The sequence below is a fragment of the Aspergillus foveolatus genome (assembly GCF_047715535.1).
Source record: "Aspergillus foveolatus strain CBS 279.81 unplaced genomic scaffold BDW70scaffold_14, whole genome shotgun sequence".
Lineage (NCBI taxonomy): Eukaryota > Fungi > Ascomycota > Eurotiomycetes > Eurotiales > Aspergillaceae > Aspergillus > Aspergillus foveolatus.
Window position 1 is genome coordinate 134403 of NW_027396078.1, and position 23887 is coordinate 158289.

Sequence of the window (23887 nt, forward strand, 5' to 3'; positions counted from 1 at the left end):
GCAGACGCGCCAGCTTCACCTGTAGCAGAGCCTGAACCGCCGATACCAGCGGAACCGCCAATCCCGGCGGAGCCTCCAAGACCGGCATGACCTCCAAGACCAGCAGCGCCGGAAGCAGATGCGCCAGCTTCGCCGGTAGCGGATCCTGAGCCACCAATGCCGGCAGAGCCACCTAGACCAGCATGGCCTCCAAGTCCTGCAGAGCCCGAGGCAGAGGCGCCAGCCTCACCAGTGGCAGATCCAGATCCTCCAACACCAGCAGAGCCGCCGAGCCCGGCAGAGCCCGAGCCACCGATGCCAGCTGAACCGCCGATACCTGCAGAACCACCGAGACCGGCGTGGCCTCCAAGACCTGCGCTGCCCGAAGCAGAGGCGCCAAGTTCGCCAGTGGCAGACCCAGAGCCACCAATGCCAGCGGAGCCTCCAAGGCCAGCGGAACCACCTAGGCCAGCAGCGCCGGAAGCAGATGCGCCAGCCTCGCCGGTAGCGGATCCTGAGCCACCAATGCCAGCAGAGCCACCTAGGCCAGCTGAGCCCCCGAGACCGGCCGATCCGCTCAGGCCAGCTGAGCCCTCCGCATCAGCGGACCCCTCGGCGTCCGCAGAACCAGAAGCAGAGGCGCCAGCGGAACCTGAAGCGGAACCCGACACGCCAGCAGAACCGCCGAGATTAGCAGAGCCTCCGAGACCAGCGGAGCCACCAATCCCAGCGGAACCACTTAGGCCGGCTGAGCCGCTGAGACCAGCCGAGCCTTCAGCGCCGGCGGATCCGTCTCCCCAGCCGGGGGCCCAGAAAGTAGGGGTGGGTGCGCTGAGCACACCCGCAACGAGAGTAAGAGCAACTGCGACCTTCATTGTAGCAGGCGATTGCAAGCAAGAGTGAGAGCGAGAGGAGACAACAAGTGGGTGATCGAGCGCAGCTCGATCTTAAACGAAGGACGAGTTAGAAGAAAAGAGAGAAGGAAAGACAATTGAGTGGAATGGAGTAAAATGAAATGGCCACGAGGCGATACGGGTGTCTGAAGAGACTGGCTTGCTGAGGAGGACTTGGGAGAGAAGCCATGGGTGCTTATATAGACGAGGTCAAGAGGTATAGATGGGAGTGCCGGAATATTGGGCAAAGCTGCATCGTAGCGTGTTTCGTCGGTGGAGCAGGGCAACGAGCACAAGGACGGGTCTGTGAGCTATCCAGAGCACGATAAGCGGATCAGACTCCGGCAGATCTATTTCGAGGCTGTCGTGATTGGAATCTCAGGGTGAAGCAGTCGTGCGACGGCTAGCCCTGACTCGATACCAGATCGGTGCTGCACGGTGGCCCGTGCTGGTTTGAGCCCGAGACGATCGCGAACCGTTCAAGATCGAAAAATTAATTGGATCGAAACTCGGCCAAAGTCTGGAGAGTGAGACAGATTCCATTGCCGAAAAGAACCGTGAAGTTGTCTCATATTGAGTGGGATTGCACCACAGGATCGACAGTATTCGATCAATTGCAAACGCCGGTGCCGAGGACGAGGATCACAAGGGCAAGCATGCTGGATTAGTAGGAACAGCGCCGTCCATAACTATAAGGATTCGAGAACTCGAGCCGGCTAGTGCCTTTAAGGGTGACTCTTCCCCCGGCCTTCCGGGTACGCCGGGTAGAAAGGGTCCATTTCGGACTTGTACTATACTAGTAGAGCCGGCCCCAAACCCCTGAAGGGAAACGTGCGTGAAGGTGAAACGACCCACCCGGCCCAAAAATTCGCTGATCTCGGATGATAGATCGAAACGAGAACATCATCCAAATGCCGTGATGCCGCGGTTGCTACGATTTAATAGTTTAGAGTGAATTGGCTGCAAGTAGTGGTGGCTGCGGTGCAGTGCAGCCGGCCGTGACTCTATTGAGCAAGGCTCTAATCCCAAGAGAGTCAAAGAGTCGCGGCCGGCTGCACTTCAGGGGCCTGGAAGGGGTGTCGAGGACTTCGAGTCATGATCCGGCAGGCAGCCGAGATATCATATTCCCCAGGCCCATCACGGACTCAACGAGTCTCAGGTCTTGTGGTGCTATTTTTGACAGCCATCAGGATTCTGGACAAGCGTCTATGGAAAAGCTTTGTTTCAGATATTTCCTTCTCGGTCGTCGACCCCGGCAGCGGTCCTGAGCCAAGCACAGAGTTCGCTGGAGTGGCTGGAGACACTCCTGGGCCGGGGAGGGGGTGAGGCCATGGATAGTGTGGGTAGTCAAAAGACAGAGCCCGCATCCAGCATCAGCACTACTACTGACGAGGGCGGTATTCTTTGGCAGGATCAGCCTCGGAGAAGCTCTTTGCCGTGGTTGTTTCAGTGGTTGCCGAATTGGCTGGTTGCTTTGTAGCAAGCAGTCGCAAGCAGTCTCGTCTGAGCCTGGCCTGATTCATCACGGTCTCCTTCGCCCGTGGATCGTTTGGGATCGGCCAGCGCACCAGGTTACGGCTATTCCTCGGATGAGTGAAGTGGAAAGCACTTTAACCATAACTCAGCCCTACGACGGCCGTCTACTGCGCGTACACTGTACCCACCCAATCGCAGAGCTTGCGGCGGCAGCAGCGGCAACAAAGCGTGCCTCTAGGTTTACAGGGTGAGAATAATAGTGAAAGGATGCGCCATTACGCCGTGACGAGCTGTTATTAACAGGGCGTGACCAGTCGCCATGATGACAGGGAGGTCCAGCACCGCCACTTAGCACACTGTAGTATAGGGTTCGGTCTCAGCTGAAGCGGGCTCGACATCTGTCCACTCGCCCTGCGTAGTCGTCCCTCGACATCTCTGTGAAGCGTGTACGGCTCTGAAGACAGCAGCAGAGATGCGGCCGACCCAGAAAGAACCACGGCTCCCAAGCCCACTCGGGGGTCCGCATGTGCTCTTTGATGGTTCATCATCGAGTTCCTGCAGCCGGGCCCAGAATTTAACGCGTCGGTCCTAATGCGCGCAACCTACGTCGGTGGACATGAGCTAACAAAGCAAGGAAAGGATCATCCCCAAGTGGGTGAGCATTTCGATTTTTATTTTTTATATTTTCTTTTGTTGGCGGACTTGTGCCGGGAGCTTGGATGGGCGATTGAGAAGCTGACGAGCCGGCACAGGCTCCTCCATTACACCTGCATTTTGCGCAGTTTGAATCGTTCATCGTCGAGAGAGGCGCCGTCGGCACTAGCACCACGTACGAGGTGCTCGACACCGTCCACACTGTATCTGCAAACTATCCGCAGGCTGGAGGCCGACCAGCCCTCTCCCCGGCCGTGCCCAGCCGGACAGCAGACGGGGTAACCGAGATCCCATCGTGGAAGCCACATAAATTTTGGCCGTAAAGATTCTGCTTGTCTCTGTTTCAGTGTCTGAGACAGCGCTAACTCCATTAGTGTCGCTCCCGACCATCCGTTCTGGTCGACAGACGAGGGCCGTGAGTACGAAGCCTCGCTGCCGAATGGCCGACACTCGATAGCATCATCCTCGTCTGGGGCCATCCAAGGACAGCAGCTGGCTCAAAAACCGGCCGGCTCACCTCGGACTTTCCGCCAGTCATGGACGCGGCCTTCTTTCTAGCCCTCTTGGCTTCCGTCGATGCCGTTGCATCTCAACGGCTCGCCATGGCCCCTGCCACGGCAGCCAAGATGATGTCGCTCCAGACGGCCAGTGCATCCGTTCTCATTCTATGCCCGACGGCCTGGTGGCTTGGTCCGTTGAGGTGATGGTTCCGTGGTCGGCGCAGAAGATGGTGGAGTGGGCCCGCACGCTTCTGGGGGCAGCAACGTGGTGGATGTGGTTGAGCAGATCATCGACAGAGAGGTTGTCAAGCGGCAGTAGGATCCAGTCTGAACTTCTATGCCTGGTAGACAAGACGGTTGCGCAACGAGGCTCCAGTCTGGCCCAGTCTGGCGTCGGTCTCGTGTGGGTGACGCAGACCGGCAGTGGTGGCCAGAGTTTTCCGGAGTCTTCCAGAGTCTCAGAAGGTTTTCTCAGATTAGCAAATATCCGTGCAGCACCACTGTCGTTTCGCTTGCATGATCGGCATTGTATATGCACCACCCTTGGTCTCGCACGTCATGACGGGAGTCAGATAGAGGTCACATCACCCGTAGAGCGCAAATCGCAGGTGCATGCAAACCACTGCCATCCAACAGTGGCGGCACAAGACGAACATGCTCGTAACTGTCCTTCAGTAATGTCCACGATTTCATGTCAGAGTCGTATATGGTGAAACTGCTCCTTGACGGCAATGACGGCGCCACACCAAGCCTCGGACAGGTGCGTCGTCAAACAACCAGTCAGCCGTTCCGTACTCAGAGCCAACAGAGAGCCGACAAGGGCAGAGATTACAGTCACACTCTGGAGAAGGCATCCGAGTCAAAGTCAACTTTCAGGCTTTGCCAACCGAGCCCTTTCCGAAATCGGCGCCAACCGACGCCGCTCAATCAACCACCGCTAATAAAAGTTCTGCTGGCCCCACGATGACCAGAAAGGTTTGAGATCAGACATTGCTGTAGCTGAGGTGGTCCGGTATGGCTATAGGGCAATGACCTGGCCGGCGACGATGCGCTTGGGGGGGCATAGTACAATGGAAGCGGACGACAAGACGGCTTGCAATTGCAGCGAAGACTGAGAAAGGCTAATAGATGCAGTATCTATTGCGGTGGGAGGAACTCTAGATCTAGAAGAAGTCAGTATGAGCGTTGGGGCACTTCCAAGACGTCAAGTATATGCCCAGGACGATATTGTGGGATAGCCTTGGCCAGAGGACGGCTCTTCGCAGTAGACCTCAATCGTTTACCAGCCAATATGGACCTTGCTTCTATTTAGACGCAGAAGCTGGACTCAATCAAGGACCTGGCCGGGTTGTTCTCGCGTCTGATCTACATCCTGAATTTGCATGGATATATTCATTGCATCCCCTCAGCACAAGACCTGCAGTAGTCACTGGGGCCAATGGCTTGATTCACGGTAAAACACTATTCCTCCCCCTGCGTACGCCTGGCGAAACTAGTGCGCTCTTGTTATCTTTGAATTCTTCTAAGCCGATTCAGCAATCTATGCTGATTCCGCCCAGGTTCCCCAAGCTTCCAATTGAGAGCAGCACTTATAGAAGCAAAGGGCAATCTCTCTGCTCAAAGCATCTCTTCCTTTACCTTCACTGTGATTACCGATTGCCAGGCTAATCCTCTTATCTTGGTCCCCACTCACCTGCTCTGAATCTCATCGCACTATGCCAAGTCCGCGCCATCCAACACCGGACTTGTTTATGTCCGGATGGAATGCCGTCTAGCCAATACCAAATACCAATACAGTTTGATTGCGAGTCCCTGTCGAGGTATCTTATCCAGCAACTGATCCCAGAACAACTTGGTCTTTCGCTCTTCTTGCCGGCAAATCCTTGCTTGAAGGTGAAATAGCTCTTTGCCCTCTGAGCCGGCCTAGGCAAGTTCAGTTCAATGATTGCGTTCAAGATGTTCAGTAGATGCAACGTCTGCCAGTCGCCAGGTCTCGCCCTGGTGGACACTGTGGAGTTACTGAACAGCTCCCTCTAAGCCGGGGATGTGCATCCCGGATCAGGTCCCCACGGGGATGATTAGCCCGGCTCCCAGCTAGCCCTGTCTCCAACGGCGCGACAATGAGTATATCCGGGGAATTGTACGGTCGAGTTCATATATCTCCACGATCTGATTGGCTTCCCCACGGGGCAGGATAAGAGAACGATGTGATGGCTTGAATTCTTAACTGGGGTGCCAATCGCTTGGGCTCTGTCTATAAAAAGGCCCTGCCCGCCTCCCTCCAAGCTATATCCCAAATGCCGCTTCTCCTGCAACTTCCATTTTCTCTGTATTATCGTCTCCTGCCGACAGTCAAACTCGACTATGACTGAAAGGAAGGTTACCCGTCTGGACGACTCCAAACTCCACGAGAAACATACCGAATCGTTCGTCGAGCACGCTCCGTCTGTCACCGATGATGAGAAGGCTTCGCGAGCCCGAGGGGATTACTCCGGAGCCGTTACGAAGACGGACCCGAGAGAGATCAAGCTGGTGCGGAAGCTCGATATGAGAGTCATGCCAATTGTCTGGGCCATGTATTTCCTCAACTACGTGGGTACTTTCGCACTCCATCCAGCTGACCGCACCTTTGAGACCGGCTAACCCTAACGCCTGGCCAGGTTGACCGCAACGCCATCGCAAGCGCACGTCTTAACGGGCTGGAGAAGGACCTTGGACTCCAAGGCACGCAGTACAATACCTGTATTTCGATCCTCTTTGTCGGGTAAGTCGCCGTCTGATCCGGGGTTGCCACTGGCTGATGGTTTCTATAAGATACCTGCTCATGCAGATCCCATCGAACATGCTCATGTCCTCGGGAAAAGTGCGTGCCTCCGTCTACATGAGTGTTTGCATGGCCAGCTGGGCTGTCGTATCCGCCTGCACTGCACTCACAAAAAACTACACTGGCCTGGTGATGGTGCGGTTCTTCCTCGGGATCACTGAAGCCCCTTTCTACCCCGGCGCGCTCTTCCTCCTCTCCCTTTTCTACACCCGCAAGGAAATCGCTCTCCGTATCTCCATCCTGTACTCGGGGAACATCGTTGCGACCGCAATGTCCGGCCTAATCGCTCTGGCGACCTTTGAGACGCTCGACGGCTCACACGGGTTGAAAGGATGGCAGTGGCTCTTCATCATCGAGGGGGCGGTCACGTTTGGTGTCGCGCTGTTGGGCCTGCTGATGCTTCCAGACCATCCGCTCACAACTCGCTGGCTGACGCCGGAAGAGCGCGAACTGGCGCATGCCCGTATCCTTGCTGATACCGTAGGCAGCGAGAGCTCCAAGGGGGTGCTGGCCGGGTTGAAAGAGGCCTGCCGTGACCCGCGGCTATACCTTCTAGCTTTCATGCAGAACATGCATCTCAGCGCCTGCAGCTTCAACAACTTCTTCCCTACCGTTATCGGGAGTCTCGGCTTCAACTCGACCATCACCCTGGCGTTGACTTGCCCACCGTACCTGGTTTCCGGCGCCGTCGGTGTCATTGTGGGCATCACGTCCGGGAAATGGAATGAGCGCACCTGGCATATTACAGTGACTATGGGCATCGCCGTCATTGCATTTATTGTTTCATGTGCCACCATGAACACTGCGGCCAGATACCTATGCTGCTTTCTGTTCACGAGCGGCGCGTACGCAGTCAACTCGGTTATTCTCGGCTGGGTTTCTGCGACACTCGGCCAGACGGCTGAGAAGAAGGCAGCCTCTCTATCCTTTGTCAATGTCGTCGCGAACGCGTCGTATATATACACTGCGTACCTCTACCCCGATTCCGACGGACCTCGGTATCTCATCGCCATGTCGAGTAACGCGGCGTTCGGCGCTGCCACGGTTATGAGTGCCTGGGCCTTGAGGTGGTGGTTGCAGGCTACGAACAGGAAGATTCAGCGCGGGATGCTCGCTGGTGGTGAGCAGGGGGTGTTTTATGCCTACTGACCTGCGATGCTATATCACCACGATCTTTAGTACTCTTTTCTTCAGCAGATATGACATCCGGCTTCAAATTTTTGCCCTCCATGCAGCACCGCATCTACCAGTAAAGATATTCGCTATCAGAATGACATCCTAATGCCGTGCTAATATACTATAGTTTTAGGATCCGCTAGTCATTAACAAGGAAGTTTCATACCATACTTCGCTAAAAGGGTGCATGGACTGCACTGTAGTTATCAAACTCCGTCCCCAATGCACATCTTACTCCTACTTTACAAGTACTTTTTTCGAAATCGCGGCTCTATGTCCTCTAGCCTTTTGTTCACCTTTCCCAGCTGCATCTCCGTACTGCGAAGAATTCGGCCCCTCAAAATGGGTAATATCAGGGCATGAGGCGTCTCGGCCTCCATTTCTACCTTAACGTTCTCAATGTCTACCTGTTCGCCAATGTCCACCATTTTATTTTTTATCTTAGATCTGTTTATGTATATATTTATACATTCTTCAATTGCATTCTCACTTTATCTATGCTACGTCTATTAATATTTTATTTTAATTTTCTGTATTTTATTTATTCTTTTTGGAGAATGTGCTTAGCTATTCTTAGGGACACCAAGCATGACCCCAAGATTCAAAAGCTCATACTAGAGATATTTAGCGCTCTCCAGCAGTTCCTTTAGTGTAGAATATTAGGGCGATCCCACATAGCGAGCTTTCACCTACCTACGCGAGAGTCAGTGCTAACAGAGTCTGACCGAAAAAAGGCCAACAGCGTCCCAACATCCGGTTCGCCATATTACAGTAAAGTGATTAGGGGCATTTGTATTGCCAAAAATATAGGGGTTAAGTGGCGTATTATGTCCTTGGGTGAGTCAGTTCGTGGCAACCCGCCCAGGTTAGATGCCTGCTAATGACTCTAAGTAGGAACGATATGATTTACACTATAAGAAGCTACTTCTGGGAAGCCCAATGACATTCCATGAAAGTGTCTATTTTTGAGTTGTATTAATAGATCGCCGGAAGCAGTGTGAATTGATCATCAGCCTCAAAGCCCTCTACTGAAGGTTAAAGAATCAAATGTACCTATAGTCCGAGATATATACCTCCTTCAAACCAATATCAGCCGACTCAGCCGAGGAACGCGGCATCTGCTATCGTCTGAAACCCTGGACGGGAGAGCGGAGTAAAGCCTAAAACAGGCAGACATATCAAACACCGAAGGCTTATTGATGGATAAAAGGCTGCTATTTGTGGGCAATGGAGGTCGGCGCATCAGAGTCCTGGCCATTCTAGTGATCCCATCCCAACCCTGGGGATCTCCGGACTCCCTGATACTCCGCCGCACAAGAGTCCAGTAAATGTAAGAGGGTGATATGGTCTATTTGAAAAAAGCATATACAGCCAGTGACTGCTATGGACTTTTCAGAGTGTACTTGCCCAAGCCAGCAGCTGCCAACCCTTTCTGTTTACAGTTTGATACCTCAACCAAACATACAACGGGCATTACGTTGCCTGCAAATTAGCAAGAGGCAACAATATAGACACCGTACCCCAAGCCAGTGTTGGCAAGATTATTATACAGAGCGTATTCAGACCCTTTCAGAGCTTCTCAGACCGCCTTGGCGTTTCTATCAGCGGACAATCAAGCGTTGCCTACAGTCCTCGAGTCTCGTCACCTCTTGACAAGAATCGCCACATTCAGGACAACTCGATCGTAAATGGGATGGGTAGGGCGATTCCTCGACCAAGACAGTAAGTCTTTCCAGGCAACAGTCCCAACGCTCTTGTTCTGTCAACCGATTCACTGACGATATCTTCACAGGACTCGCCGAGGTGTTGGCGTACCCCTCATGTGCGTCCCGAGGATCACTAATCACAGACCAACCGGCAGCAGCGACCTATACAAATATGACATTTGGCGGCGATAAAGTATGAGAGGGAGATTTTGTTGGTGCCGACCCAATAACGTCAACCAAACAGACCCCCAAATCAGGCCACTAACTCACTAAAGACGGAACGATGGCTTTCCGGGAGGATCTGGGATGGCGGCTACTAGGCAGCGCGCTTGTTGGGGTGAAGAGTGCGCGACGTTGGAACAATCTGGAAACGAGAGCGATAACTGAAGCCGTACCGTGGCGACTGACGAGTGCCATATACGAAACGGGCGAGCTCTGCGAGCCTCTGGCACCAGTCAGAGTGGGCTATTTGCACCTAACCGTTTCGGTGGCTACAAGGGCCGTCCAGTTGCTGGGGGCGAGGATCTGCAGAGACCGCGTGAAATTCGCGACCCAACGACCCAGCGACCCACGAACGCATGAACGTTTGAACGCATGAAAATCACATGCGGCCATTTGAGCCGAAGATGGGGCTCTGTGGGAATCGATTAGATATAAGAGTCCCCATGCGTTCAGGTATGGGACAACCGATTATCGACCGGTCAGTCACTGCACGAATTGCTCGCTATTCATCATGAGTGTACCGCGCAACCCCAAGGACTCGATGAAGTCCACCTGGCGAAAGACGGACCGCAGCCAGTGGAACATCCATCACTGGCTCCTCGAGATCCTCAACATCCACTCTGTCTCCCTCGACAAAGAGATCCCGGTCCATCCCAAGACCGATAGGGTGCCCTACCTTCCAGAATGGCAGCAGCACCGCTGGGTGATCACGCACTCCCTGCTGCCGCTTCTCATCCATCACGTCTACACCTCCTACACCGGGCAGAACTTTACCCCGCTGGGCGCAGTCCTGTTCTACAGTGTGGCCTTTAAGCTGATCGCCATCCACGAGCTCCATGTGCTGCGTCGCGTCGGCCATTACACCGGCTTCCTAGACGGCGACTCGCATGAGCGAGACGGAGTGCCAGACGTGAGCGTCGTCAAAGTCGTCCGCTCTCTGCTGTCGACATCCACCTTCCGCCCCATCTTCACCGTCTTCCTGGCATACCGGACCAGCCAGCCGCCGTCGTCGATCAACTGGTACTGGCTACCGGTAGAGGCTGGACTGTACGGCATCATCCTCGACTTCTGGTTCTACTGGTACCACCGCCTGATGCACGAAGTTGACGCGCTCTGGAAATACCACCGAACGCACCACCTGACCAAACACCCCAACCCACTCCTGACTCTCTACGCGGACCTCGAGCAGGAGATCTTCGACATCGCCGGCATCCCGCTGATGACATACTTCACGATGAAGTTCATGGGCATGCCCATGGGATTTTACGAGTGGTGGATCTGCCACATGTATGTGGTGTGGGCAGAGCTCGCCGGCCACAGCGGAATCCGCGCCGTGGCCATCCCTCCAAACACGCTCAGCTGGGCGCTGCGTCTGCTCAATGCCGAACTGATCATCGAGGACCATGACCTGCACCACCGGTACGGATGGAAGACGAGTGGGAACTACGGGAAGCAGACGCGGCTGTGGGATCGATTGTTTGGGACATGTCGGGACCGCGTTGAGTGCCAGGAGGTGAACATCGACTATGAGAATACGTTGTCGCTACCTTGGTTCTAGGTGACAGAATTTTGTAGTCATGATTTACGTACATGTATATACCCAAAACTCCTTTTTGTGAATATCATTCTGTTCCAGTGCCGAATTCTGTCATTCTTGCGAGACCTCGGGTCTCCGTCCATTTTAGGAATGTGTTGCGAGTACCGAGCCAGTGGACACTTCCCATGATGACATAAGCTGCACCATGTTTCATGAATGCAACAAACTAGCCAAACGTGGAAAATATGACAAACATAACAAATAGGACAAACAGGACAACAACGACAAACACTATCTACCTTGTCCACAGTGACACAGGCTCGTCCCATCAGCAGCTCTTCAACTTTTGCAGGATCTTCCCATAATAATTCGATGAACCCTGAATGATGCCGTGTGGTGAGGTACTAACTATGGTGCTTGTTAATTATATCTATCCCCTGCCCCTGGGACGCCCTTGAGCCATCAACGGCCGTCGGGCTCCGAACTCATCTCGGTCTGCGAGACATCTACCTGCATGGGCAATGACTGGCGCACATATCCCTGTCGCCGATTGTCACGACACGTTTGATTGGTGCTGAGTGATGGGTACGATTTGATCCTCAGCGTAACATCGAAAAGTCGCCGGCGGGACGGGCTATAAGATTGGGGTGCGCCATCTGCTTCCAATACTTCCTAATCTCACCGGTAGTGCTAAGAATGGACTGGCAGCAGAAGGCTCAGCGCAAGCGAGATGAGCTTGCAGGAAAAATTCCTTCGGAATGGCGACTCTCGCCGGACCTGTTAAAGAAGGCCGACGAGCTGGACATTATCCTTGATATTCCCCGACAGAGCGGCATCTTGACCGAGCGCGAGATCGACATCACGGAAAGCTCGGATGCTACCGCTCTCATCTCGCGTTTGAAGGATGGGGAAATTAGTGCTTACGAGGTCGCAGTCGCTTTCTGCAAGCGAGCTGCCATAGCCCAGCAGCTTACTTGTTGTCTGACGGAAATCTTCTTCGATAGGGCTATTGAGCGCGCCAAGGAGCTGGACCGTCAATACGCTGTAACCGGAAAGCTCGTGGGACCTCTGCACGGAATCCCGATCAGTCTGAAGGACTCCTACAATGTCACTGGTGTTCAGTCTACCCTTGGCTATGTTTCGTTCCTAGACCGACCTGCCCTGACGTTCAACAGCCCGATGGTGAATATACTCTTGGACGCTGGCGCCGTGATCTACGTGAAAACCCACCTGCCCCAGACGATGATGACGGCCGACTCTCATACAAATGTGTTTGGCAGAACCCGCAATCCATATGGTCGAAACCTGACGGCTGGCGGTAGTTGCGGCGGCGAGGGCGCTCTAATCGCGATGCGTGGTTCTATCCTAGGAGCTGGAACGGATGTCGGTGGCTCCCTTCGGATCCCGTCGCTGTGCTGCGGTACATTCGGGTTCAAGCCGTCGGTAGGCAGGCTTCCATTTGCCGGCCAGACCCCGCCTGGAAGGATCGGCATGGCAGGAGGAATAGCAGTTTCGACCGGGCCCCTTTGCACATCCACAAGAGACGCAGACCTTTTCTTCAGGACGGTGGTTTCATCCCATCCGGAGAATCTTGATGATAACTCCCTTGGATTCCCTTACCTCGAACCGCCAAAGCTGGTGTCCCCGCTGACGATCGGGATCCTCCCAGAGGACCCTGCTCTCCCTCTACATCCATGCATGCAGCGGACCTTGATTACCGCGACCCGCAAACTTGCCGCAGCTGGCCATCGGATTGTGCACTTGCCTAAAGAAGAAATCCCATCACTCATGGATGCTTGTGACCTAGCCTTCCGCTTCTTCAACATGGACCCTGACCGCACCCCGTTGCGTATCGTGAAGGATGGCGGCGAGCCCTACATTCCGTCCCTCAGCATGATATACAACGTGGAGGGCACTGACCCCGAGCCAACCTTGCGCCAACTCTACGATTTGAACGTTGCCAAAGCCCAAGTCACGGCAAAGATGCGGCAGGCCTGGCTGAAGAACAGAGTTGATGTTGTCTTGGCCCCTGCCTACCAGAGCTGTGCTCCTCTCCACGATACGTACGGCAAGAACATTTACACGGTGATTTGGAATATGGTTGACGTAAGAAACTCGTTCTACTGATAAAAAAGAATAAACTAAGCCAAATAGTATCCGGCCTGCCTCATCCCATTTGGACATGCTAATAAAGCCGCCGACGCCGAGTTTATTCGCGACGTGCAATATAGCCCTGATTGTATGATTTTTCACCGCTGCCGCATTCAAAGATGCTGATGAGCCGCAGACAAACCAGACGAAATCGAGGGCGCACCATGCCACGTGCAGCTGATAGGCAGGCGGTTGAAGGACGAGGTCCTGCTCCAACATGCAAAGGTCATCGAGATGGCCTTGGCCGATGAAAAGTAGACTCGGAATTCCCGAAAGAGATACCGTCCGGAAGAGACAAACGGGCGCGGGAAATTGCTCTGAAGGATTCAAATGCACTTTGTTTACCACCTGCAAGACAACTCTTCATTTGTAAGGGTATTAAAGTTTCCACCGGCGCGGAATGTCGGACCAGAGACCTTGTCTTGGATCCAACAGCACATTTGCCTAGCCCCGGCTGTTTGCTGTCTATTGTGCCATGCAAGGAGCTGTCTACCAGCACATACCCCAAGTTCTTAGCCTGGTCTTGGGTCGTAGATACCCCGCAAAAGCCCAGACCTGGGGCACACTATTTCACACTGCCGGCCCGAGACGATCTACAGCCAAGGCGGATAAAAGCAGAAAAGGCAGCTGGACCGTAGGGTAGTATTCGTCTGCTCGTTGGTTTCTTGTTTGTCTATTCCGCCCCCCTGCTCGTCCTATCCAACCACGACTGTGCCCGCACGCAGTCCTAGCTTAGCTAGGGACGGCGTCAGCCGTCTGCCTTTGCAGGCGCGGAGGACGCGGAGAATGCACAGTAAACCTGCAAATTACAGTCATGGCGCCACACACGCGACGGCATTTTTGTTGTACCGGTCTTGTGTGGTCTCGGCCAGCGCACATTCCTCCGGGCAGAGGTATTTAATGTCCGGAAATTGTCCCCTCTGATGGACCTGAGCTCTTTCGGGGTATCTAGTTAGGCCTTTGTGTTGCTCTGTCCACAATGCGCTCTCTAATTAGATCCGGCGCCTTAAATGCGTTCCTGGCAGCGTCCCTCGCGACGGGCCAGGCCCTAACATGGGACGAAGCGTACACTAAAGCAACATCTGACCTTTCGCTATTAAGCCAAGACGAAAAGGTCGGCATTGTAACTGGTGTGACCTGGCAAGGCGGCCCTTGTGTCGGAAACACCTACGAGCCAACCTCCATCCCATACCCCTCTCTTTGTCTCCAGGACGGACCGCTGAGCGTGCGATTCGCGAACCCTGTGACTGTCTTCCCTGCTGGGATCAATGCCGGCGCTACATGGGACCGCGAGCTCATTCGAGCAAGAGGCGTAGCCATGGGAGCGGAGTCTCGTGGCCTCGGCGTCCATGTTCAGCTTGGTCCTGTCGCTGGTGCATTGGGAAAGATACCCTCCGCTGGACGCAATTGGGAGGGTTTCTCGAATGATCCGTATCTGGCAGGGATAGCCATGGCAGAAGCGATCCAGGGGATGCAAAGTAGTGGAGTGCAAGCCTGTGCCAAGGTATGCATATTCTTCTGCTACGGGAGTGTGATATGATGTGCGATGCTGATTGTCCGGTGTCCAGCACTACCTTCTTAACGAGCAAGAGTACAACCGCAACACAATTAGCTCAAATGCCGATGACCGCACAATCCACGAGCTCTACCTATGGCCCTTTTATGACGCCGTCAAAGCAAACGTCGCATCGGTAATGTGCTCGTACAACAAGATAAACGGGACTTGGGCCTGTGAGCATGACGCGCTCCTCAATGGGCTGCTGAAAGGCGAGCTAGGGTTCAAGGGCCATGTCCTCTCAGACTGGAACGCACAACACAGTACCGTCCAGAGCGCGATTACCGGCCTCGACATGACCATGCCCGGTTCTGACTTCTCTACTCCTCCCGGGTCGATCTACTGGGGTGAGAATCTAGGTGCCGCGATTGCAAACGGGTCCGTCCCTCAAGCAAGACTCGACGATATGGTTACGCGAATCCTTGCTGCTTGGTACCTTGTCGGCCAAGACCAGGGCCATCCGCCTGTTGCATTTAGTAGCTGGGATGGTGGCGCGGCAAGTGTGAATGTCACAACGCCGGAGCACGGGGAACTCGCGCGGACTATCGCGCGGGATTCGATCGTGTTGCTGAAGAATACGAATGGTTCCCTACCGCTGGCAAAGCCGGCTAGTCTTGCGGTCATCGGATCGGACGCGATTGTCAACCCAGATGGAGCGAATGCCTGCGCAGATCGAGGATGTAATAAGGGGACTCTTGCGCAGGGGTGGGGGAGTGGGACGGCCGAGTTTCCTGTATGCCCTATATTGCACTGGGTACTTTGGTAATGCTAACTGCTATAGTACCTCGTCGCCCCTCTCGATGCAATTGAGGAGAAACTCGCCGGAGCCGGGACAGCTATTATCACCAGCACGACAGATGACGCGACTTCCGGCGCTGAAGCTGCTGCTGCTGCGGAGACGGCCATCGTCTTCATCACCTCCGATTCTGGAGAGGGGTTCGTGCTCTATCGCTTCCCTTCCTCCTTAAGGTCCTTCAGACTAATATTCCACAAGGTACATAACAGTTGAAGGCCATGAAGGTGACCGCAACAATCTTGATCCCTGGCACAATGGAAATTCGCTCGTGCAAGCTGTCGCCCGCACGAACACCCCCACCATTGTCGTCCTGCACAGCGTTGGCCCCGTGACACTGGAGACGATCCTCGCAGAGCCCAACGTCGTGGCAATCGTCTGGGCCGGTCTGCCGGGCCAGGAAAGCGGACATGCCCTGACGGATATCCTCTTCGGTGACTACGCGCCAAGTGGGAAGTTGCCGTTTACGATCGGGAAGTCGGAAGAGGATTATGGGGCTGACTGGACGACAAGTCAGGTTGATGACTTTGCGGAGGGGTTGTTTATTGATTACCGCCATTTCGATCAGTATGGAATCGAGCCGAGATATGAGTTTGGCTTTGGGCTATGTATGTTTTCCCCGTCAACCCACCTCGTGAACATCTGGCTGGCGAGTGTAGATCGAGTGAGCTAATGTATTTGCTTGTGCATAGCATACACGAGTTTCAACTATTCAACCCTCTCAACGTCTATATCAACAACGCCCGGCCCAACAACAGGCGAGACGAGCGTCGGCGGTCCGTCTGACCTCTTTGCTCCAATTGGAACAGTCAGTGCCTATGTAGCGAACACCGGTCATGTGGCCGGTGCGGAAGTCGTGCAGCTGTACATTGGATATCCCGACTCCGCTCCGTCAACACCACCAAAGCAGCTTCGTGGTTTTGACAAGCTGCACCTCGTGCCTGGTGAAAGCGATATTGCGACATTTGAGCTTACACGCAGGGATATCAGCTACTGGGATGTTGGGCTGCAGAAGTGGGTAGTAGCGTCGGGGACGTTTGAGGTCTTTGTGGGTGCTTCGAGTCGGGATATCCGGTTGACGGGAAGCTTTACTGTCTAGTCTCGCTGATGCCTTCTCGACCATTGTGAATGTACCTTAAATTAAATGCGGTATTTGGAGCTCCAGGGTTTGCAAATAAAAAGATCAAGTAGCCAATATGGTTGAATCACTAAAGCTTCTAATGACAGGCAATAATCACAGGGTACAATATCTATCCATTCCTGACTAGTGCAAATCCACTGTCAAGCATCTAGAATGCGACCCCAGCACCTCTAGCGAAGACCATCTTCTCTCTTAGATATATAACACGGCCACCCTTACGGTACGGCAGTGAAGTACGCCATATACTTCCAAGACTGGCCAGGGTTCTGCTGACGGGTATCGTAGTCGCGAACCAGTGTGGCGATGACCTTTGAGAGTTCAATCGTCGCCAGATGACGCCCAGGACAGGAGTTATACCCGTGCCCAAACTATACGGCCGTTAGTTCACGCAGCTGGTTTCAAGATAACAAGCGCACCGGCATGAAGTACTTCTCGATCCGTTTCGCCCGCTCTCCTATCAAACGATCCGGATTGTACTCTGCCGCGTCCTGGCCGAAGAGCTCTATGTTATAATGGACGACCCACGGGTTGACGCTCAGCTTTTTCTTCTTCTAATCAGTAAATTGACCCAGCATCTGGAGCAGAGAGAGCTTACGTCTTCAAAAAAGTGGCGCTCGCCGATGCTCAATCCACCCTTGGGTGCTACCCGCGCAAGGCCAAACGGAACTGGGCTGAATACGCCTAGGGACTATTTGATCTATAGGGGATGAGCTTTTGTCTTGAGAAAAGAGGGATGGCATACGCAGGCCTGAAGGTACCCCATGTTCTACGATAGGGTCATTGCATCGTCCCTGGGCTCTCTCTGCGGCGATCTCCGCGCGCAGCGTTTCCAGATACTGTGGCTTGCGAAGCATATGGTAAACAAATGACTGCAGTGCAGCACTGACAGTGTCAGCCCTGCGCCGACCGTCCCAGTAGCCACGGCTTGGACGTGAGTGATCGTCATTCCGTCTGAATGTTCCTTCAATGTCCGCTTCCAGTGCTCTACCATGTCGTTGCGCGCATGGGGATTTGTCTCACGCCGGTGGAGAGCTGCCATGGCGGTATTGAAGACGTACTTATTGGGCAGCAGATTCAGTTTGGACAATAGAGGATTGCCAAGGGTGAGTTTGTGCAGCCACTGGAAATATCCTGCTGCCGTGATATAAGCATTCAGACTGCGCGAGTTAGCGATTGAGCCGCCTATATCTTTTCCATTCTCGATGAAGCTGAAGCGCTGGGAGAAGACGACTTCGCCGACAATGTCGAAGGCTAGATAGTTGAACCAGTGGTCAAACTCGAAGGGCTGCTGTTTGCCGGAAAAATGGTCGAACTTGTCTAGCATCAGATTGATCGTCTCGTTCATTTATCTTTCAGACTTGATGACATTTGACAGAGTATATGCAGAAGCAACATTCTTCGCAAGTACCATTCGTTTCTGGGATCAGTCGTGGACATCGGTGTTTGGACTCTATGATCAGGCAAGGCTAAAACCTTATACCAGAGTGCCTGTCCAGAAAAGTTGGATATGAGCTGCACAGAGGATGGCCAAAAGCATACCTTCGGAATCGGATTCAGCAACAAGGTCCGTATAGCGTCGGGATGGCAAACGCTAACTTCATCATGTGCGATACGAACAAAGGGACCTAGCATTGTTAGAGGTGGTACAGACAGCCTGATGACTTTCCATATACCGTGTCTTTCATGCTCCCAGATACTCCGGGTGTTGATGTCTCCAACGAATATGCGGATAATATGCCACAGCCGAGTGCACGATGCCAGAAGGGCCTGGGATATCCCTCAGTAGGGAGTGATATCGTCGCAATAGAAGTACGCTGACAAGGTAAAGAATCAAAATCGCTGAGACAGTGCTCAGGTCCAGAGAGAAGATCGCAGCAATGGTGAGAGTTGTAGCCCAGAGGATTGGATAGACTTGAGCATATGAAGCCGGAATACTGGACTAGATAGAGTTAATGATACAATGCTTCATAGCCAGGATTGCATTAGCTGCGTTACATCTCGGGACCAGCGCTCGCTAGTTCGCCACTGGGCTGTCTTAGCCTGCAAGTTAGGGCTGGGCTAGAGACGCTAGACACGCAGCTGCGGGTGACGGGTCGACGGTGAGAAAATTGCTATGAGAATAGGGCGAAGCAAATAGGGCGAAGCAATGATCTTTTCCGCATAGATATTGCCTGCCAATTCAAGTTAGTCCAATATTTGGTGTTGAAAGACATGATCATAGGGTAGTTGATAAGAAACGTTAATGCACAAAAGACCTTTATTAACTCCTAGGGATAGCCATGCTTCCAATGGCGAGGGCAGGTTACTGAAAGGTAGAACCCGGCATACAGAGCAAATCCTAGATTGGAATAGTAATTATGGTCATAGCGCATGCAGAAATCTCCCAATTGCAGTATGGCGTTTGACGCCTGTAAGTGGGAGAATAAATCTTTCCAATTAGGCTTACTAGGGCCCGGACAGGGTATGCTAGATTTAGAATATCTACGTCCACAATTCAGATACTATGAACGGGAAACTTCACACAAAAGTGTCATTTATAACTTGTTACATATGTAAGCAAGGGATTTCGGATAGACCGTAGCTACCACTATCTCAATAGTTGCAGCAAGCTCTAACGTAAGTAGATGATTCGGCGTGACCATTTGGCATGCATGGGATGCAGATACGGAATACTCCTGCTCAACCGTCCCCTACCTGGAGTAAATCATATATGAGCGCCTTCAGATATCAAAGAATAGCGTTCTGAACTCGACATGGCCTTGTGCAGATGCAATAAAACGACGGCGTGCAGCTGTCACCTGAGACGATCGAAGTTTTCAAGATTCTTCACTCTTCATATTCATTCAATTTGCGTTAATTAATAGGTTTAACCAGGCTCGACAGCCTCGTTTCAACATTGGTTGGCATCGTATTTCCACTATTGTTTTGTCTACTATTGCGCTTGGAATACATTAACTGTTCATGCGCATGTGGAGTTTTTACCCCCAGGTTCACATTCGACATTCATTGGTACCAAGTCTACTAGAGACTGTCTAAACCAGCACGTATCATGAATTATTAAGAGCTTAGAAGGCTCAAGAACTACTGTGCTCAATCATCAGCCAAGCAGCTTTCAGGTCAAGGTTCAATGTATTGGATGCGTGAGAGTCTGGTTCGAACTCTGACCTCGGCTCTTTTTCGCGCAGGGGCTCAAGCCCTAAGGCGTGGACCCCTGCCACTTCGCGGTAAAGGTTATGGAAGGGTCGATCCTGGGGTTATGGCAGCTGCGCTGGATGGATGGGAGGAAGAATGGAATGGGACAATGCAAATTTTGAGGACGACGACTGAGAAGACAGGAGGGTTGTGCTGCTTTTCATACAATCCTTTCGTCAGCAGACGCCAAGCAGTGCGTCGGTAGATTATTACCACACAATCAAAAGACACAAAGACAAAGAGATGACTGACACAGGGACGCCGCCGTTCATTGCTAAGGGCTGACGGGAGCTCGTGTCGTTCCCGCAGGCGAGCGCGTCCCCTCGAGCTGCCACGGCATCGAGGATGCTCAGTCGGTAAATCAAGCATGAGTTGTGCTAAGAAATCTGAAGAATCAGGTCCATTGTGGTCTTTGATAGAACGGCTGTCAGTTATGTATTTGCATAACAAGCAAAAGCAAGCAAGAAGCGACGTAGCACCATTAGACATTATTTTCACCAAATTTTTCGATCGCAGGGCTCTGCACAGTATTCGCACGCGCAGACTCAAGCTCATCTTCCGAGTCACTGGCATCGTCATCGTCGTTGCCATCCTTCCGCCGCAAGGCCTTGATCTTCGCTCCCAGCCTCCTTGCCCCTCGACTCGCCGGCCGATAAACCATCACAACCGGCTTCCCAACAAATTTTGCAATAGCATGAAACCAAGCATCCGGGAAGAGCCTAACAACGACAGCCCACGGCAGCGAGATGGCAGCCACAAGAATGCAGATAGCCCATTGCTCATCATGGATTCGAACAATGCTGAATGCCGCACCGCCGTAAAAGGCAATCACTATCTGACAACCAACCATGATACAGTTGATCCCGATAAAAAACCAGTTCCGGTGCAGGCCGGTAAAAATATTGAACCTGTTGTCGAGGCGGCGGTTGTTAAACTCGTTGAAGATCTGCATCCACACAAAGGTGTTGAAGACGATTGAGCGGCGGACGTCATCGGGATAGTCGAGGAAGTTTTGGCGAGGCCCAAAGTGCAGAATCAGTGTTACAATGAGCTGGAAGATGGACTGCCCAATGATCATCTTCCACATTGTGATTGAAATTAGCGGGGCGCCACCTTTGATGGGCTTACGATTGAGAATCTCCTCTGTGGGCGGATCCGTCGCCAACGCAAGAGCGGCGAGAGAGTCCCTGATCAGGTTAATACATGTTATAGGGAATACGGAATAGACTTACATAATAAGGTTGATCCAAAGGAGCTGCACCGCAGTCAGGACCGACCGCATCTCACTGTCTGCCACAGAGGAGATGAAGGTCAAAAGCACGGCCGTAATGTTGACAGTGATTTGGAACTGGAGAAACTTGCGCACGGCATCATTTACGGCACGTCCCCACATCAAAGCCGTGAGAATACTGGAGAAGTTGTCGTCCATAAGCACAATAGCTGAAGCCTCCTTAGCCACTTCTGTCCCTGCAATACCCATGGAAAATCCGATGTTGGCAGCTTTGAGCGCAGGACCGTCGTTCGTCCCATCTCCGGTCACTGCAACGATCTCACCTAAAGCCCTTAACTTGGTGACAAGGATTCGCTTGTCCTCTGGTGAGGAACGGGCCAATACCTGCAAGCGCGGGAGGACCTCGTCGAACTCGGCATCAGACAGCGTACGAAAGTGCGGACCCTCCATGACAATTCCTCCAGTGTAGATACCACAGTCAGTTGCAATGGCTTTGGCGGTAACCATGTTATCACCGGTCACCATCCTAACAACGACACCAGCATGATGACACTTGGCGACAGCTTCTGGAACTCCAGGCCGGATGGGATCCTGGATACCAACAACGCCAATGAAGGACATGTCCTGCAAAAGCAGACCGAGATCAGCCTGAGATGAATCATCAGGGTCAACTGCATGCCTCGGCGGCCACTCTGAGAACTCCCGGGAGACCAGAGCAATGGTGCGAAGTGACTGCTTCGCGTAGTCAAGGATCACTTGTTCGAGACGTTCCCGCTCACTCGACACCAAGTCAACCGGGCCGCTCGGCCTCCAAACGGACGAGCTGTATCCAAGGAGAATTTCCGAGGCACCTTTGACGAGGAACCTGTACTTATTATCTGACAACCTGATAACAGCGCCCATACATTTCCTTCCAGAGTCAAAGGGCATTAACTGCACGACTGTCGCGTTGGCTCGTACTTCAGCAAGTGGGCCCATACCTAGAACATTGCGGGCAAACCCTAGCAAGGCCGTCTCAGTCTTTGAGCCAACAAATCCTGGAACCCCGTTCTCCTCGCCTTCAAATGCAGTAGAGTTGATCGCGACTGACTCGATGATCATGCATTTCTGTTGTGGGCTAAGCAAACTTGCAAATGCAGCTGACCGGCGTGCTTTTCCAGTCTGGTTCTTGTCGTCGAAGTCCTCGTCTCCGAATGTGCCAGTCACCACTGTCATTTTGTTTGTTGTCAAGGTACCAGTTTTGTCAGAACACACTGTCGTTGCGTTGCCCATTGTTTCACAGGATTTTAGCACGCGAACAAGGTTGTTGAGTTTCACCATCCTCGTCGTGGCGAATGCTAGCGCAAGAGTGACTGCCAATGGCAGGCCTTCAGGGACAGCAACGACAATTACTGTAATTGCGACGATGAGAATGTCAGTAACCTGGGATGCCTTTTCCGTACCGCTACGATCGTTGCCGGACAATCCTCCAAGAAAGCGGAAGAGAAGGATCAGAAAAAGGAAGATGGCAGAGCTTGCTCCTAGCTTTGCAATCGCACTCGCAAGCCGATCCAGCTTTTTCTGCAACGGGGTCGGCTCCATATCTTGACGCATTGCCATAAGGATTTTGCCATAGCTCGAATTCACCCCGACAGATGTGACGAGACAGGTCCCGACACCTTCGAGAACCTTGCTACCGGAAATAATGAACGGGTCCATATCCTGTTGTTTGGTATGTCCTTGCTCCAGTAGTCGCATCACTTGCTCCCCACCTGTCTTCTTGAGCTGGTCTGACTCGCCAGTAGCTGAAGACTCGTCGCACTTAACGTTGTGCCCGTCGATGAAGATTCCATCCACAGGAACCAAGTCTCCAGGTTCCAAATGTAAAATATCGCCGACCAACACCTCGTGTACAGATATTCTGACTGCCTTTCCTGATCGTATAACCGTGACTTCGCGATCCTCTTTCTTTTTGTTGAGCTTGACGAACGCCCTCTCCTTCTGGTAATCGTTGAGCGAGCCGACCATGACCACAATCACTATAGCAACACAAATGGCACATCCTTCCACCCAATCCAACGGCATTCCAGAACCAGGCTCATGCTCCACCCCGAACGTCTCGTATAGTCCCAACGCCAGAGATATCGCCGCGGCAGCCGTAAGTAAAATTAGCACTTTGTCATTGTATGCCAGCCACATCAACTTCCACAGCGGTGTCGCCTTTTTCTCTGGTAAAACATTCTCCTTAAACACGCGGATCCTGTCTGCAAATAGCTCCTTCCTGGACTGTGTATGTTTCTCGCCGCCAGCTGCCTCAGTGCTGAGCCCGGCGCTCAAGTCGGTTCGAAGTCCATTTGCCAGACCCGGCAATCCACCCAAAGCAACAAATGCAGGAAGCGACTTTGGGTTGAGTAGTTTGTTAAGCTGCCCTGGTGAGTATGCAAACGGGTTGTTGTCGACGTGAAAGTCCGCCTCGGTTCCTGGATCAGGGCGCAAAGCGCCTTCTTGCTCGTCGGATGAAAACACGCTCGGCGCTGTACTTGAAGATAGTTTCTCTTTTCCTTTCGGGACTTCGAGGCCGGCACTGCTGGTGGCCATGGTGCTTCCGCTCATCGCTCTATCCCGTCCAGTAAAGTCGCTACCGATCGCGGTCAAATTGCTGTGTGACCGTTCGCGCGTACCATAGGGACCCTGACTCGGTATATCACATTCAGCTGTGGGTGTTTCCTATACATCATTAGCGGCTGAGAGTAACACGGACGAGCAGCGTACAGAAACGCGATCGAAAGTTATCGCCGGAACAGACCCTGGCGACGCCATCTCGTTTAGTTAAAGCAGGCCAGACAAAGCAGAGCTTCCATTGGAGACAACAACCAGC

At 52.9% G+C, this 23887-nt stretch overlaps 9 protein-coding genes across 9 annotated transcripts; 6 read left to right on the forward strand and 3 right to left on the reverse strand.

Annotated features, from left to right (window-relative positions):
* Positions 1 to 6: 6 nt before the first annotated feature.
* On the reverse strand, positions 7 to 854 carry BDW70DRAFT_158397 (uncharacterized protein; the record flags this gene model as incomplete). Its single annotated transcript, XM_073740505.1, has 1 exon — positions 7 to 854. A coding segment is annotated over one exon (848 nt), but the record flags the coding sequence as incomplete, so codon positions are not given.
* A 2085-nt stretch (positions 855 to 2939) lies between these two features.
* BDW70DRAFT_158398 (uncharacterized protein) lies at positions 2940 to 3560 on the forward strand (the record flags this gene model as incomplete). The annotated part of the gene is made up of 3 exons (XM_073740506.1): positions 2940 to 2999; positions 3101 to 3321; positions 3377 to 3560. 3 exons carry the CDS (start codon positions 2940 to 2942, stop codon positions 3558 to 3560), a joined length of 465 nt encoding a protein of 154 aa, XP_073597597.1.
* Positions 3532 to 4368, forward strand: BDW70DRAFT_22815 (uncharacterized protein). Its single transcript, XM_073743545.1, has one exon. It carries the CDS (start codon positions 3670 to 3672, stop codon positions 4213 to 4215), a length of 546 nt encoding a protein of 181 aa, XP_073597598.1. The 5' UTR covers positions 3532 to 3669; the 3' UTR covers positions 4216 to 4368.
* A 1498-nt stretch (positions 4369 to 5866) lies between these two features.
* Positions 5867 to 7475, forward strand: BDW70DRAFT_158399 (major facilitator superfamily domain-containing protein; the record flags this gene model as incomplete). Its single annotated transcript, XM_073740507.1, has 3 exons — positions 5867 to 6094; positions 6163 to 6266; positions 6317 to 7475. The coding sequence occupies 3 exons, from the start codon at positions 5867 to 5869 to the stop codon at positions 7473 to 7475; spliced, it is 1491 nt and encodes a 496-aa protein (XP_073597599.1).
* Positions 7476 to 9670: 2195 nt separating this feature from the next.
* On the forward strand, positions 9671 to 10988 carry BDW70DRAFT_166590 (sterol desaturase family protein; the record flags this gene model as incomplete). The annotated part of the gene is made up of 1 exon (XM_073742028.1): positions 9671 to 10988. The coding sequence occupies exon 1, from the start codon at positions 9942 to 9944 to the stop codon at positions 10986 to 10988; it is 1047 nt and encodes a 348-aa protein (XP_073597600.1). The 5' UTR covers positions 9671 to 9941.
* Positions 10989 to 11663: 675 nt separating this feature from the next.
* BDW70DRAFT_166592 (putative general amidase) lies at positions 11664 to 13524 on the forward strand (the record flags this gene model as incomplete). Its single annotated transcript, XM_073742029.1, has 3 exons — positions 11664 to 13073; positions 13122 to 13206; positions 13255 to 13524. The coding sequence occupies 3 exons, from the start codon at positions 11664 to 11666 to the stop codon at positions 13374 to 13376; spliced, it is 1617 nt and encodes a 538-aa protein (XP_073597601.1). The 3' UTR covers positions 13377 to 13524.
* A 516-nt stretch (positions 13525 to 14040) lies between these two features.
* On the forward strand, positions 14041 to 16624 carry BDW70DRAFT_166596 (beta-glucosidase). The gene is made up of 5 exons (XM_073742030.1): positions 14041 to 14622; positions 14687 to 15406; positions 15455 to 15609; positions 15668 to 16074; positions 16159 to 16624. Exons 1-5 carry the CDS (start codon positions 14098 to 14100, stop codon positions 16563 to 16565), a joined length of 2214 nt encoding a protein of 737 aa, XP_073597602.1. The 5' UTR covers positions 14041 to 14097; the 3' UTR covers positions 16566 to 16624.
* Positions 16625 to 16822: 198 nt separating this feature from the next.
* BDW70DRAFT_158403 (cytochrome P450) lies at positions 16823 to 17952 on the reverse strand (the record flags this gene model as incomplete). The annotated part of the gene is made up of 5 exons (XM_073740508.1): positions 16823 to 16975; positions 17024 to 17152; positions 17203 to 17295; positions 17366 to 17449; positions 17515 to 17952. The coding sequence occupies 5 exons, from the start codon at positions 17950 to 17952 to the stop codon at positions 16823 to 16825; spliced, it is 897 nt and encodes a 298-aa protein (XP_073597603.1).
* A 2328-nt stretch (positions 17953 to 20280) lies between these two features.
* On the reverse strand, positions 20281 to 23829 carry BDW70DRAFT_149001 (uncharacterized protein; the record flags this gene model as incomplete). The annotated part of the gene is made up of 3 exons (XM_073738944.1): positions 20281 to 20986; positions 21032 to 23736; positions 23782 to 23829. 3 exons carry the CDS (start codon positions 23827 to 23829, stop codon positions 20281 to 20283), a joined length of 3459 nt encoding a protein of 1152 aa, XP_073597604.1.
* Between the last annotated feature and the right edge of the window lie 58 nt (positions 23830 to 23887).

Bases quoted from the DNA above. Each gene is read 5' to 3' on its own strand.
- BDW70DRAFT_22815 (XM_073743545.1), top strand. From the start codon at position 3,670: ATGCCCGACGGCCTGGTGGCTTGGTCCGTTGAGGTGATGGTTCCGTGG.
- BDW70DRAFT_166596 (XM_073742030.1), top strand. From the start codon at position 14,098: ATGCGCTCTCTAATTAGATCCGGCGCCTTAAATGCGTTCCTGGCAGCG. The intron at 15,610-15,667 runs GTTCGTGCTCTA...ATATTCCACAAG, and splicing joins ACCTCCGATTCTGGAGAGGG to GTACATAACAGTTGAAGGCC. The intron at 16,075-16,158 runs GTATGTTTTCCC...GCTTGTGCATAG, and splicing joins TGAGTTTGGCTTTGGGCTAT to CATACACGAGTTTCAACTAT.